A 16,364-nucleotide genomic window follows, 5' to 3' on the forward strand; every position below is an offset into this window, starting at 1 on the left:
TCTGTTTTCAAGCAGAAAAATATTGAAGTGAAAACAATCAATACTGACCTCTTTCTCCTCCATTGCTCGCTCTTCTTGCTTAGATTTCCGTCTGAACTTTGCTGAATCGCTCCTTGATTTCGCCGACTGTACTCTTTCGCCTCTACCGATTACTTCATCCTAGTTTTAAAAGAAAGTCATAACTACAGCTAAGTCTGTATAGACTGTACTTGTCTGGACCAACAACATGCTTTCGAATCAGGTGACTTTAGCAAAGGCTGAGATTTAGCCATGTAGCGAGTTATGAAATGAAAATTCTTATGAAAAGAAGTCAAAACTTCTAGGCCTCTGTGAATTAGGGAGCCTGGGGTTTGGCGCTTCAGTTTCAGGCTATCCAAAAATCAATTTCAATACCTCAACATCTCTTGCCTTTAAATATCACCTGATTCCCATTTCAGTTGCCTTTAGTCTAGTAAATTTTAAGGTTGCAGATTTCGAAGTATCGGTGAATAGAACAAATATTGATACGAGATATATTTGAAACAAAATGAGGTGTACACATAAAGCAATTTATAGCTCATCAAGACCTGATTAACGGACTTGCTTTATTACAAGGATTGTTCCTATAAGAGAAATATACAAGTAAACGTGGACCAACCTCGGCATCACTGACCCAGGCATCCTCTCCACTTTCAACACCCCCTACACCACTGTCTGTTCCTTTTGACGATCCACTCATCTGCTCATTGTGACTAAAATAATATCATATGATTACGTAAAAGCTAACTGTTGATAATGAAAGGAACCTCTGGGTGTTGGGCTAATCTCAAGCAACTTGCCCCGCATGCGATTAAGCAACGGATATATGGGTACAGTCCATTTGCAAGAAACATTTACTTCACGCTTAAAAGAAAGAGAAGTGAAGTGAGTTAGAGTCACATTTTTCGCATAAAATTTCTTAACTGTAAAGGCGTGTATCATAAAATCAAATTTGTCAGGTTTTGCCTTATATTTCTCTGGCAGCCGTCAGTACCGTCAGTACTGACAAGTAGGTATTCTTAGAACAGTCAATCCATTCGCGACCATCACTGTGGTGTGAAACACAGCCTTCGAACTAAAAAAATTTGCAAAGAGAAAAAATGAAAAATCAAGTCTTCGGAAACAGTCTTGAAAACTCTGGAAAGGCATTGGTACTCTCCAATTTATAAAATGACCCCCCCCCCCATTTCTGACAACCCCCCTTTCTAGTAAGCCACCTCTCTGGTAAACTCCCTCTATAGCTTCTAGAATCAAGGAAGCACCTGGAGACTTGATTGGGCTTTTACGGTAAATAAAGATTTAAACAGGATAGGAGCTAAAAACCGCCGTTGTAGAGCACCACGTGGCATATATTGTTCACAGTTATTAATGAAACTGTTTTCTTGACCGTTTCAGAAAAGAGATTATGTGTACTAATAGAGAAGCAATGGTGACGTAATTTTTTCCGTCAAAACAAACGTCCAAACAGCTAAAATAGCAGATATTATAATATATTTTTAAAATCCTTAGTCATTCAAAGCAAAATATGGTGTAAGACATTTATTACATGATTGTAGGCAAAAATCAATTTAATTCTTTGTCTGCCTAAGCCATGCATTTCGTTTTTTATCAATCTCACACACTGACGGGTGGCAGAAGAAGGCAGTATTTGTAATTTTGTATTTGTTGCTACCTAGCATCCGAAGGTAGTGTTTAGAACACTGAGAAGCTATGCTTATCGAGCAGTGTCCTGGTCCTTCCTCTCGATGTGACCACACCTCGTGATTCCTATGCCTGAAATTACAGAGAGCTGGCGACTCTCGCCACTCTGGGTGAAAGTTTGGTCATGCCAGGGACTCGAACCACAGACCCTTGGGTCTGTAGTCAGCGCCTCTAACAACTGAGCCATCCTCGCACTGAGTTATAGGATTAAAATTATAACATATTAAACATAGCTACTTGATCATTGCTACTTATTTGATGAATCAGCCAAAGGACAATACTTAAAGCACAAATCACTTAAAAGCCAAAAAACAGTAAAAAACTCACTCCTGCATGATTGGATGCCTTAATTTTGAAATAATACTGTCCTTTCGTTTCATTTCTGTGGCTGAAATGAAAGTTAAATGATGGTTGACATATACATAACAACTTGTGAAAAAATTTTTCAAGAACTTAAAGAGCAGAGCAGTTCTAAGGTACACGAAGTACAAGTTTTATGCTTGCTGCAATCACCAGAGCCAGCAGCCAGTTAACAGCAATCTTCAGATAAACAAAGAAATACAATTAACATTAAGATGGGGGCCCCTTAACACTGAGTTCGAAAGAGATCTTCCGAGGCCTTACAATGTTTTAGAGTACTTTTGGAAAGCTTTTCAAACCTCAGGACACTCGAAAAGAATTACTAGAATATTTCAGTACATAAGCAGTCTGAAATGAATACCGAAGATACCAAATGATTAGGGCACCCAATATCCAGAGAAAAGATCACACTTGAAAAACAACGAAGTTATGAAAACAGCAGTCTTTGTGGAGGCTCTTTCTAAAAGCCTTCAAACCTCTAGTCAAATGAATCTAGTTAAATTGTCGCTGTTATTGTTTGCGAGGTCTTTTTAAGACCATTTCCCATCCTAATTCCAGACAAAAAATTAATTTTTCACACGTTATTTTTCAATTATAGACATGTGTTTTTTTCAAACTTTGCATACAATGAGCAAAAGACTATATCAGCTCTTCGAACACCATTCTACAAGTCATCAATGCATCCAAATCTACGAAAAGATACCTTAAAACGTGCGCATGCCAATTTATACCGTCACTTACCCATCAAATCAAGAAGCTCGGCACAGCCTTCATGCTGATATTCTGTTGCTAAGTCTAGTGGTGTTCTTCCATTAGCATCATGTACATCTGGGTTTGCTCTGTTTGCTAAAAGCCATTTCACGCATTCAACGTGTCCACTGAAAGTTGAAAAAAGCTTTCAGGCAAAGCGTAAATTATATTGGGCTCCAGAGCGTCGAGTAGGGGCTAATTATAAGTTTATTTGCTTTAGATGCCACAAAATGCTAACATTATCCAGATGTCTGTCTAGTAAAGGGATTTTCAGATTTTGATCAAATTATTCTTTTTATCTCAATTGCTGCCATTCCAAAACAAACATTTCAAACCTAAGAAGTTTGTACGGACCATGGATGCAATTTTCATCGTACCAAGAGATAATTTCATTTACTCTGTGAATTCAAAGATTGCCTCTTGTATCAATGGATTGATTTCTAACACGTGAGTCATGTTATACATATATGCATTTCATGACATAATTGTTTACCCCAGTGACCTTTGATATAAATTTCGAACAGATTCAAGTGTTCGTTTGCTTCATCACATGCTTCTTGTCGTTATAAATTCTTAAAATCACTTATTAATGCAGTTCTCATTTAAATAGCCTTTAAGTGACATAACTGCTGTTTACTTCATGCCTGTTAAAAAACCAGATCTTCTAGTGAAAGAGGGTGATTTACCTCTTACCTCTGACCGGTACTTACCTCTGACTTCATGAAAGAGGGTGATTTAGCAGGTACTTACCTCATTGCAGCGAGGTGTAGAGGGGTACTTTCATCAACTGTTCGGCAACTCAGAGAACAGCCCATAGCAGCTAATACCTAAACAAAAGCGTTTTGACAACGTTACGAGATTTAAACTGCAGAGGCATTCGCTTTATTAATTCATTTCCCGACAACCATTTCAAAATGTAAAGAGACCCAAAAGCAGAGACAATATGAGGAGGAGTCCATCTTCGCTTATGAGATTTAAACTGCAAAGGTATTCGCTACATTAAACTTATAACTAACGTCCAAAAGGTATTCAGCGAATCGGAAAAACAACGGACCGTCTGGCTTATTCTGTCCCAAAAATAAGTTTTTGCATTCTTATTTAAAGAAAATAGGGAGGAGGTGAATTAAAGATGCTAGAAATTAACTGTCCCTGCGGAACTCGAGGGCATTTGTTTCGAAGTATCACTCTTTATATCTCAGCCGCCGGTTTGCCAAAATCTTTTAATAACTGGATATTAAACTGGCGATTTCTGTCAAACTATGTAGCTAAATTGAAAGGTCGAATAATACTTTTTTAAATAAAGAGCACTATTAACTAAAGCTTAATGTAAGTTGTTGTACAGAACAGCATTGAGAGCTGATTAAACGATTCTAACAAAAATTTTCCTTCTATTGATTGCAAGTAGTTCGAATAGTGGAAGTACAAGCCAGTGAAATAACAAATGATTATATAGAGATCTGAATAATTTTAAGCTTACCATGAGGCATTTCACATGTCCGTTCATTGCTGCCAAATGAATCGCAGAGAACCCTGTTGGTGTTTCTTCTGAGAGATTGACTCCATTTACAGACAACCATTTCAAAATATCAAGATATCCAAAAGCAGAGACAATATGCAGGGGAGTCCATCCTCGCTCGTCTGGCTTGCTCTTTACGTCAGGTACCTCGGCTATTAGCTCCTTCATTCGCTCGAAGTCCCCGTTTTCAGCTGCTTGATGGATATTTGGGCCTAAAACAGCATTTCAACGAGGAATTGGTTTATTTTCAAAGGAAAAACAGAAAAATTCTGCAAATACACGCATTAGAGTCGCACTGTTGAGAAACATCTCACTTTTAGGTAAAACCTAGAGTCAAGAATGCCACCACAAAACATTGCCTGATGGTACTTTGAAGAAATTTAATAATTGGTGCTAACAAGGACAGTTAAAAATAGGTAGCCAATCATAACCAACCTGCTGTTTGCTACCAGAGGATCAATATAATTGTTTCAATGCAGTTCAATTTCAATGCAAACTGAGTTGATTTTGAAATTATATTAAGAACAACAAGACTTGAGTCCGTTAATTCTCTTTGACCAAGATATTTTTGAGTTAGTATGATAGACGCTTTGTAGCGAATCATATTGGAAAGTTCATAAAGAGGAAAGATCAGAATGTATATGCAGTCATTCTCATAGTGGTATATAGTCTCATAGAGCCAAAGAAAGTCTAGCTGAAGAGTAACAACGGTGACAGAAAGACAAGAAAGAATTAAAAACAGTTTGTTGTTAATAAAAAGCCTTATTTTACAGAAACTCCTCTAGGGCTGTTAAAAATAAGAGTGGCGAGGAACTATGGACAAGTAAGCACTATTAATTGGCTAAACTCTTTGTCACATTCTAAACCAAAATAACAGACTTTGGTGCATAAAATAGATTATTTGGCATTCCTAATATGCAATTTATGAAAGTCAAATAAAATCGACATCAAAAAATCAAGTGTCCCATGAATGTTAATTAGCCAAAGTGAAAAAACCAAAAGATAGGCGTTTCATGAATGTCAAGAATAACTTTTTGTAATTGCTTAACAAAGTATGATAAAATGATTGGCAAAAGATTACTTGCCTTAAGTCTCAATCATCAAGTACCTGGTGGCAAGAGTTGTTGTCTTTAAGAAGGGCAAGTAGTCGAAGTGAACTTACAAAATATTAGCTGCCCAAGAAGGCAAAGTAAACAAAGTAAAATAAGAAAAATTCAAAAATCAATAACAATACCTTTAGTGAAAAGCGACTCCTTCGGTTCTTCCTTATGCTTGTCTTCCTGCTGAGCTTTGACTGCAGCCATAAAGCCAGCCATGTAATCATCTTGAGCCGACGTTTTGCGTGTTTCACTATCAGAATCCTGTCAGAGAAAAAAGCTTATTTCAATTCGTAACAAATATCACATTTACTTATACTTTAGAGAAACACTGCCTACATGAATGTGAGAAGAATCAGACATTAACTGCCAGATATCAAGAAGCAGATACAAAGTATCAAATGCTTAGTATTTAGTAATAAATATCAAGTACAAAGTAACAAATATAAAAATAAGTGCTAAGTAATAGGTATCAGGTATCTACCCAATATCAGGTATAAAGGACCATGTATGAAGTACCAAGTTATATGTATTGAGAATCGAGTTTAAAATATTAAGTATCAGACCCCGTTTACACGGGAGTGGATTATATCCGGATCGGACCCAAAAGAGTACGGATAGGCCTTGCGTTTACAGCGGAACAGGTGGATCCGCACACTTTTGGATCAGCTATCAGAACACTTTTGGACTGCCTTCAGAGGTGATCCCGTATGGTTACCATCTGGACCGGACCCCGTGCAAACGCCTGGGATCGGATCCATAACTATCCGGATACTTTTGGACTGCCTTCAGAGGTGATCCCGTATGGTTACCATCTGGACCGGATCCCGTGCAAACGCCTGGGATCGGATCAATAACTATCCGGATACTTTTAGACTGCCTTCAGAGGTGATCCCGTATGGTTACCATCTGGACCGGATCCCGTGCAAACGCCTGGGATCGGATCCATAACTATCCGGATACTTTTGGACTGCCTTCAGAGGTGATCCCGTATGGTTACCATCTGGACCGGATCCGGTGTAAACACCTGGGATCGGATCCATAACTATCCGGATACTTTTGGATCCAATCTGGTCCAGGTCTCGTGTAAACAGGGTCTCAATTACATCGTACCAGGTGTCAAATATAAGTACCAAGTACCAAGCATAAAGACACAAATATCAAATATCAGTGTCAAGTCATAAACATCAAATATCTATCCAATATCAGGTATTCAGTATGAAATAACAAGTAGTAAGTTTAAAGAATCAAGAAAAAAAATATCAAATATCATTCACAACTTAAAAAGTATCAACTATGACATATCAAGCATCAAATATCAGATACCAAGTATTACGTTTTGTCGATAAACCCGGAAGGTAATATCAATGCAAAGGGCATTATCAATGCAAAGAAACCAATTTGATAATTGAAATTCATATCACCTCTTTCTTGGTTGTATCCTTTGGAATTCTTTCTACTTCCTCTTCTTCATCTGAGTCGTTCTTTGACTCTTTCCTTTCTTCATCTTTGTCCTCCTCCTCAGAGTCACTGCTACTCGTACTATCAGAAGAAACACTAAACAGTTCGCTACCACTTGAGCTGCTACTGCTCCTGTCATCAGAATCATCGGCTTCTTCCTTTGCAACATTCTCTGCCTGCATAGAATCTTGTTCTGTTGGGGTAATCTCTTCTTCCTCTGCCATCCCTCTTTTCTCTTTGGCTTCTCCTTTCATATTCTCACCCTCCGTTTGAGGCTCACCCTTTGATGCAGACACCGCTTCAAAATCAGGTTCAGTATTCTCATTTTCCTGGTCTCCAGTATCATTTTCAGCGGGAAAATCCTTTTTATCACTTGCATCATAATTTACTAAATCACTTTGGTCCCCTTGTTCTTCTCGACTTCTTTCAAGTTTCTCCTGAGATCTTTTCCTTTCTTTCTTCTTCTTAGTTCGACGTTTTGGTTTGGTCTCATTTTTCTCCCCATTCATTTGCTCGTGGGTAAGTGATTCCTTTAACGCAATCTCGTCCGGATTTCCTTTCTCTATTTGCCGACCCTTCTTGTCCCCGACTTCTGCATACCCCTTCTGCTCTTTAGAGTCTATTTCCTTCGTTTGTTTTTTTGTCTTATCGCTCGATTTAGTCGATATTTCGTCTTCAGATGGCGAACTATCGGTAGAATCTGCTGAGAAAAACTGTCGATTCGGTTTCGTACGGTCTTCCTTTTTCTTGTCATCAGACGGTACAGCCTTGATAGGCACTGCATTTGAACTCTTAGAAGCCGATAGCGGTCTGAACTGCTTCTTCTCTCCCTCTTTTGAGCTTGCTGAATCAGGCCGATAATTGAAGTATGTTCGCTTAGAGGTGCTTATATTTGGAACTTCGTTTCCTAGAAAAAGAAGAGTAAAGGCCCGAAGTAAATAGAGTGTAGGTACTGCTTGAAATTATCCACATAAACGTGTACACAAATAATTTAACATAGGCAATCACCTTCACCGATTATTGAAACAATGTTCATCGATCTTGTCATTTTATTGAGTTCAGGAAATCACAAAATTGAAATTCAAACTCAAAGGATAAGTTCAAATATATCCCTGTTCCAGACAGCTCGTACAATTTTGCCTGTTTGAGAAATACAGTACGTCATAGGTACGTTGAGCTATCATGTTTATATCAAATTGCGTACGAATAATCGAGTAGCTTGATTCTGCAAATTAATCATACCCTCGTATTTCTTCCATCGTAAAGTAATACCCCTTCACCAATGTAATATAAATTCCGATGACTAGTTTCCGATTGATTAGTTTCTTCCACTTTTGAACTTCTTTAAGATGCTTTTCTTTTTTTACATCTTAACTCTACGTTTTGGCTTGCTTTGGTAGTCTTTCTTTCCTTTTCGTTTCTAGTTCCGAGTTTCGTCTGAGACTAAATAATGGAGACTCTGGCATCCAGGGATAAATTTGCCTTATGCTCAAAGTATATAAACATGGGTTATAATATGAACCATTCTGGATAATCACTTTTATTACACGCGGAGATACCCGCGGTTAGATAATCTTTGTGAGATTTTACGCGTGTAGAGATTCTGAAGGGCATTCGAGGAAAAACACTTAAAAACTCTCGTATAGCTATCAACAAAGACAAACTACAAAAATCACCTTGTAAGGTGCTCGACAGTGGCAGGTCCCGCACAATTTGTCCATCATCATCTCTGGCCGACAGCCACCTGGAAGATAGATAAAACATTATCAACCATAAACTTGAAAAATGAAGACGGGATAGTAATTAAAATCAAGAATTTTCCTACTTTCAGCTGTATTAATGTTGAACACTGAGTAATAGCTTCAAAACATAACAAATTCAGTTTATCTAACTAAACCATCACAATTCAGTTCAACAAGTACAGATTGATTTGTCTCTGATTATCAAAGTCATAACGGTGTTATTATCAAAGATACTTGCAACCAGCAAAGCTACTCAAAGACACTCAAAATTCAATATAGTCAAATCGTACAAGCCCAATTGAACACACGTGGCATCAGCAATATAAATTGCAAGTTACTTAAAAAATGTTTTTTAAATATTTCTTCTGCTAAATATTGCAAATAAGCTACTTAAAGTTGACATACAGTGAGGACGTCAAAGAGCATAGGCTTTAGTAGTTTTAAAAATGACAGGTAGTAGAAAGAATATAATCCTTATCAAACCAACCTTCCGCATTTGAATTCAAAAGCTCTTTTAGCGTCTTCTCCTTCTCTTACAACTACTCGATCCAAAAACCATCCAGTTCCTTGAAAATTACAAAAAATGAAATAGTTTCAAACAGGATTAACTAGGATTTGAAACTTTGCTTAGCAATACAAACTGCTAATACCAAATACTGGTTGTAAATTTGAGATTCTTTGGAACAACAAACTTTTGGTTTAAATTTGAGTTTCTTTGATACACAAAATCTTTTTTAAAATTTAAGTTTCTCTGATACATCAATCCTTTGTTAATCTATTTGAGCTGCCTGAGCAGGGACCGCTGACAAGCAGATTTAGCTGCTATCAGCCCAAATCTAGATGGGTGTGGCATACTGAGGGACACAGTAACACCGAGGCATAAGAGCCTTGATCAAACAAGGAAACCAGGCCGCAGTAATATAAGGGAATTTAACAGAAAATAAGGACAAAACCTAAATGATTCATAGCAAACTTAGCCCGGCTTAAAAAAGTCGGGTTAAAAAAACTTAGCCCGGCTTAGAGACAAAAATATATTGTCCTTAATATTTAAAGAACCCTTACAAAGGCACACTGAGAAGGAGGGGGGGGGGGGCAAGTGGGGCAATCGCCTATGGCCTTGTAAGCAAAAAGGGACCCGCTGATAATATTAATGTCTCTATTTATAATATGACGCTTAATAGCTTAGTAATTACAAATAACATCTGTATTTAGAAAGTTTAACATTGGTTTACGAAAATGAATGAAAAAAAATAAAGAAAAATTTATGCATTTTAAACACGCATTTAAGGTTTATTTCTTTGGGTAGGAAGGGCCCCATGTATTCTGCCTGCCCCTGGGCCCGGCATGGCCCTCGTCAGCCCTGCCTTTATAACAGAATAGCTGTAGCAGCCACATTGTTTTTAGGTAATGATACAAATAGCATAGTAGGAAATAATCAGGAAGAAGGCAAGCTATGAAACGAGTTGAAGTTACTATACCGAGGGCTGTTCCGTTGTGTCCTATACGTATGCTTCTCAGTTCTCCAAGGAATATTGAGTCGATGATAAACAGATCAACCTGCAAAATGAGTAGCAACAGGATAACAAATCGATACGTCGTTTGTGTAAAGGCAGATGATAGATGCCTTGCTAGTCCTATAAATCGAGGCCTCGCTGCATATCCCATAACATGTCCTCATTAGCCTGTGTGCAGACTCTACGGAGGAGAAGAACTCCTCCGTAGAGTATGCACGCATGCTAGTCCTCATCAAATTTAAATATTCTTGCAAAGACATTATATAATCCTAAAGTAAAACTTTACATAACAAGAAAATCTTCTGGGTAAATTGCAGATCGCGAAAATTGCAGATCAGAAATTTTTAATAAATAGGATTTTTGTAAATAATAAACAGATAATTTACCTGTTTCCTTTCAAATGGATTTTTGTTAGACTTGGAGCGTATGAGAGGTCTTTCCCCCGAATCACCATATTGACCAAATAAGTTTATTTTCACGTCACTTGAAGTGCCCGCTCCAAGTTTATCGCCGGTGACCACGAAAATTTCATAAGGCAAAACTATAACAAAATGGAGAGAAAAACTGGTATAAAAGTTTGAAAATATATTTTCAGTAAAGGGAAAGATTTTTTCAGCAACCCTGAAGTGTTTAAAAAACCAACTTTCACCCCCACTTCTTCCTCTACCAGAAAAGAAGGCCATTTAAGATGGGTGCGCGATGAACATTTGATTGGGCTCGTGGTTTCTTCCTTCCTGAAATTGCCCATTTGTGTTTCAAAAGGCAGCAGCAACTACTGCCGCAGTAGCAAATTTTGTCTCTCTGTTCACGAGGGGCAAATCACTACACAAAAATCTTCTATATCTTTGGTAGAAACCCTATTGTTTTATCAATGAATCCCTGGAAATCCTTTTGTTTTGATGGAAACCTTGAATGCCATTTACAAGACTGAATTGTCCCTCGTCTGTCCGTCGTTAAATGAAATGTACATTAGCTCATTTACAGTTCCGACTGATCGTGAAAACGAGTTGCTCTTCCGTTAAAACGAATAAAAAGGCTGACCAGTTTAAACGTATTGTCATCTTGCTGATATACACATCCTACGATTATATCGAAAGTCTAACAAGTGTGGAATTGTGTTTTAGGTATGGCTCGGGACAGAGGATGAGATTAGCCTTCCCTTGGGCGACAGTCCGTTTAAAAGCGAATAACTAAATGAAACAGCAGCATTTTCTCTAATTTGCTGAGATCTACTACAGCACATACATATAGGAACAACGAGACAAGGCTTTCTTTCGACATGGTCCTGCTCCGGTTAGTCAAATTTCTATGGTTAATATCCGGTTACATTTTTTGACTTTATGTTTATGTCCAATTTCCTGTTGACTCTAACGTTACTGTAAAAATCATTAAGCCGAAATTAACAGACAAGAAGGTTAGGTTGCCTCTGAACAGATAAAAGTTAAAAGTTCCAGAAAAATTCTTCACAAATCTTTAATTTCGAGAAATACGTTGCCTGCCAAAATTCAAAACAAGCCATCAAAAAGACCTGCTTGCAAAGGCAAGTTATAAGCATTTTGAAGTGAGATGGTTTATTAACAATACTAGGCTTAAAAGCCCGTGCTAAATCGCTAAGAAAAATATGTACCCTGTGATCTAATTTCCGGTGATGTCGTTTGGACTGCTTCCTCCACCTGTGCTCCACTACTTTCTAACGAGTGGTCAAACGAGGTGAACCGCGAAGAGGTTCCAGTGGATACTTGTCTGAGTGGAGCATGTTGCACAGGTGACTGTGGGTCATCCAAAGTTTGGGTACCTAGGCAAAGAAATAAGATGTGTGAGAAGGAAGAACCGCAGGATAGGCTGTCCGCATGAAAGATATACAGGAACAAAGCAATACGACGACAAGAATCCAATGTCACGAAATAAAATTTTCAAAATAAATTAAATTTAAAGAATATACTAATATTTCGCCCCGGCATACCGGGCTTCATCAGAGTAAAAGAAATAAGACCTTGTGATTAAAAAGCTGAGACTCAACCCCTTTATTTGCAGGTTACTCTGGTAGTACAGTGGGTACCATTGCTCCACATTTCAGGACGCAATTGCCGGTACCACCGCTCTTAGGCCAAAAAGCTCCTCTATAGATCTGGTATTCTGGTATTTAAGGGGCCTGGGTTAGACTAAATGTAGATAAAAGCTGAATTTCATGTTTGTCAATCGAATTCTATGCATTACGCAAATCAATACTATTGTTATCCTTATATTGCAAAGTTTTATATGAAACATTTGAACAATCTAGTTAAAGCTGTTGTTAAAGCTGCTGAAGGGAATAAGTGACTTTTAAATATAAGTAGTTACGCATCAGAGAGCACAAGCTGGAGTTAAAAATGTGTACGCATCATTAGCTACTGATTTTACCTTTAGATTCCACTGTTTGTGTTGCATTGTCAACTGAATGGGCGGCATCCGTGTCTTTCCACGCTGGTCGAGATGACGTCATAGGCGACACATTCGGTGGTGTTTGATTATAGAAATCGTCCAAATCAGAGTCAGTTTGATTTGGACTGAGCTGATCTCCAGCACTTTTTGGTCGCGTTTTCGACTTAGAAAAAAAACTGTTTTCATCTGGTGAGGCTGGAGGGGACTGATTGTTCTGCGATACCAAGTAGCCATTACCTCTGGTCTCGAGTTTCAGATGCTGCATCTGGCTTCTGTTGACAGTAGAGAGCAGAGACGCGTTAAAACAACAATCAACAACCAAAAATAAATCATTCCTTTAAAAAACAATGTCAATCTCTGATTACTAAATGCTAACGTTTTACTATCAAATCTTTCAGAGCTCTCAGTGAGAAAGGACATACGTCATCAAGCGTCTATCAAGAGTAGCAATTACAAGTTGAACCTATCTGCATAACATAAAAACATCTTGTGAAAAAAGACGCTATGAAATCTTGAAGTCCTCTTTGAATTAACATAAGTTGTTATAAATCTTAAATTTTTGACACGAAAAAAGATCAAAGAATTACACAATACAGTCGTTGCTGGCCGCGTTATCAGCTCTTCCCTCTTTGTGCAGCTCTCCCACATATTCTCTCCCTTCTTTTTAAAATTCTGTTCGCAACCAAAACATAATACTTAATACTGTTTGGAGTTTGACTAATGCCATAATAAGCAAACAGCTATTTCTCTTTAAGTTCTTACCGAACGCTGTCCATTGTACTGTCCAATGAAAGTTCACCAGAACTTGAATCGTTCCACTTTCTCGCAACAGGGTGTCTTCCCGAACCCTTTCAGCAAAATGAATAACTTTATATTACGCCTCCTTGATAATACATTTCTTCATAGAAAGTATTTGACAGAAAAGACAATTTATAAAATATTGCACATTATTCACCTGCCCTTAAGCACCGGAAGATGCCACATGGAAGTGGAACGGCCTGACAACTTCCAGTACTATTTGAAACAAAGTCTACAAAATTATCTTGCAAAATGTGAAAAAATTGGAAGTTTTTCGAGAAATAGGTAAAAATTGACCCTTAGCACAGTTTACTTAATGATTCGGACAACAATTTTAAATAACATTCCCTCTTATTGTAACAACTGATAACGATGAAATATTAAAAATCACATTTCATAAATTCTCATTCCAAATTAGACAAAAAAAATAATTTTTGATAGACATTCTGTGTATGATTTCTCTTTACTTATTAATCATGAGTTTGGACTTCAAAACGAATATTTGATAATGGTTCACAGTATTTTTTGAATTTACGAAACGAAACTCAAGGACGGCTAGAAAGTAAAAAGCGGAATAACTTTTTTAATGATGATATTTTTCGAAACATTAGTATATTCTGAAAATGAAACCAAACAGAAAATGAAAACAAAATGAGTCCAGTCTTTCAAAATTAAGGGCTAGATTTCCTAAGCACGAATCTAGATTACCTAAGCACGAATCTAGATTACCTAAGCACGAATCTAGATTACCTAAGCACGAATTTAGATTACCTAAGCACGAACCTAAATTACCTAAGCACGAATCTAGATTACCTAAGCAGGGGCACTACTAATACTGACAAGAGACAATGGCACAAACACAATAAATAACTACATTTGTACAACAGCTTTGACACATGCGTTAGGAATCATACCTTATATCTAGGAGGTTGCGGGGTAGCTCTTGGGCCTGGATCTAGAACAAAGCAAACTGTATGAAGCAACAAGCAGCAGGAAAAGAAATTTAATCTTTGCTGAAATACAAACTAACTCAATCCTTTCCTAATTTTGATTATTCAAAAATCTCATAAGGTCGAAAGGGTATCCAAGGTCATTTGACAAAGAGGCTTGGATACAAAATGAAGATGTCATGTCACCTTGCTATTTTATATTGAAGCATCAATTGTTAACGATGACTCTTTTCCAAAGCAAATATCATTGTTCGTTCTCAGTGTTAATTTTCAGAAAATGAAACACAACAACAAGTTCTCGAAAATATTTTTAATAAAAGAGGGCTTTTATCAACAACAACAAGAAGACAAATGAAAACAAAAACACAATTCTGATGCAGTCTAGAGATGAAGAAAAAATTTCTAAAGAGCAGAAAAAATGAAATTTTTTTTACAAAAGGAAATTATATAAAATGCTAAAAGCTACCTAAAATGCAAAAATGGCATGCCTGAATGCAGAAGGACGGTGCATCCGTTGGGCATTCAAGAGTAGCCGAGAAAATTATAAAATAATGTAATTGGTTGTGCTGAATAAGAAAAACAGAATACACATAGTCTGTAATGCTATAGAATATTTTCTTATAAAATATTGAATACATGTTGATCGATTACTTCTTCGACCGGTGGTTATCAATGCACACAAAGGCAAGAAAACAGATAGCAAGGATCTGGTAAAATGCCTGAAATGGAGAGTGTTTATTGGTTTTTGAAAGATTTACATGAAAAAGACTTGATAAATACTTGAAAAACAAAAGGAGTTGGTAATTCCATACACTGGAATTATTGAAGATAACAACTGACTTTAAGGAGGAGCTTGTAAAATATATTCATTTAAATTGCAAAGAAAATTAGAAAAGAGGTAGAGCATAGAACGAGCGTTCAAACGGCAATCAACTCACCAGAAGCTGAGCTAGTTCGCCTTTCAATACCACCGGCAGAGACAAGTGGGAGCCTTTCCTTGAAGTAAAAAACAACATTCACCACAGTTCGAAGTGCGTGGGTGTTTTCCATGAAATGTTTATTCATAATGCACTGTAAGCTTTTAGTTCGCTACGACCCAGAACTTTTTAACATACGAACAAACTGTAATTTCCTGTCGAAAAACTGCCAAATAGTGCTTTATTCTAGGCCACTATAGCCTGGTCAAGTGATGACAGTTAATGCGAAAGAGACAAGTAGTCGTGCTACGATATCTTTCAAAATTATAAGTGAATATCGCCTAGATCTAGTGCCTTGCAAAAACTACCAACTGCAAAAATAAATACATTGTCAAGCGGTGGAAACCTGACACGTGGTTCTGTTATGCCTGTGAAGATAAAAAGGTCGACTTCCCAAAGCCTCTTGGAAGGAGCCAACACGCTTCACATTTTGCTTTTATCAGTAAAAAATCATTGCACTTTTCTCCAAAAACTGTCATATCAAATACAATGAACAGGTATGTTGTCGGGATCTACTGGTTGGTATTTCAGCATTGATGGCTAAATCATTGCAAAAAATTTCTCGAGATAAACAGCCCATGCGTATTTCATCGAGAAGAAATGTTCTATTTCAGTTGCAAAACGTGGACATAAATTAAGGAACAGCTTTTGTTTTGATAAAAAACCAAGAAATCTTTGTTGGTGTCCGAATATATACTGATAGTTCCTTACATACATGCGTTTGGCACGCGAGTAATACACTGTCCCCAGAAGTTTAAATTTCATATAACACATTTCTTTACTAGAAATACTTAAAACTCTCTGTCATACACTGGACCATTCCTAAGACTTATTATTCAATAGAATAACTTCCCTTTTATCAATACATGCAAAGCATTTCCAAAGAAATACTGACAGCGTAAACAGAGGGACATACCCGTGTATCGGTCTGGTTTCCTCTGGTTCTTTTAACATTTTGTGGAAGTGCTATGGTTTCCTGCAGATGGAAAAACAATCAGAAACAATTTCTTATTAAAACCGCCTTGTCTTGCAACAAAAACTTGTTAAAGACAGTATCTA

The 16,364-nt window shown here is 37.3% G+C and overlaps 1 protein-coding gene across 2 annotated transcripts in view; it reads right to left on the reverse strand.

Annotated features, from left to right (window-relative positions):
- LOC135694043 (uncharacterized) overlaps positions 1–16,364 on the reverse strand; it is a 29,907-nt gene that overhangs the window by 2,144 nt on the left and 11,399 nt on the right. For both annotated transcript variants that reach the window (XM_065212687.2, XM_065212685.2), the window contains exons 5-22: positions 16,222–16,281; positions 15,267–15,324; positions 14,293–14,333; positions 13,343–13,428; positions 12,560–12,852; positions 11,787–11,954; positions 10,546–10,700; positions 10,124–10,202; positions 9,133–9,211; positions 8,580–8,647; positions 6,867–7,810; positions 5,580–5,706; positions 4,307–4,557; positions 3,580–3,656; positions 2,821–2,957; positions 2,047–2,107; positions 638–731; positions 49–159 (exon numbers count right to left, since the gene is read on the reverse strand). In XM_065212687.2, the coding sequence (XP_065068759.2) occupies positions 49–159; positions 638–731; positions 2,047–2,107; positions 2,821–2,957; positions 3,580–3,656; positions 4,307–4,557; positions 5,580–5,706; positions 6,867–7,810; positions 8,580–8,647; positions 9,133–9,211; positions 10,124–10,202; positions 10,546–10,700; positions 11,787–11,954; positions 12,560–12,852; positions 13,343–13,428; positions 14,293–14,333; positions 15,267–15,324; positions 16,222–16,281 (2,889 nt within the window). The remainder of the gene's footprint in view (positions 1–48; positions 160–637; positions 732–2,046; positions 2,108–2,820; positions 2,958–3,579; positions 3,657–4,306; positions 4,558–5,579; positions 5,707–6,866; positions 7,811–8,579; positions 8,648–9,132; positions 9,212–10,123; positions 10,203–10,545; positions 10,701–11,786; positions 11,955–12,559; positions 12,853–13,342; positions 13,429–14,292; positions 14,334–15,266; positions 15,325–16,221; positions 16,282–16,364) is intronic.

This window comes from Rhopilema esculentum, chromosome 11, assembly GCF_057945365.1.
Source record: "Rhopilema esculentum isolate cy_ngs chromosome 11, ASM5794536v1, whole genome shotgun sequence".
NCBI lineage: Eukaryota > Metazoa > Cnidaria > Scyphozoa > Rhizostomeae > Rhizostomatidae > Rhopilema > Rhopilema esculentum.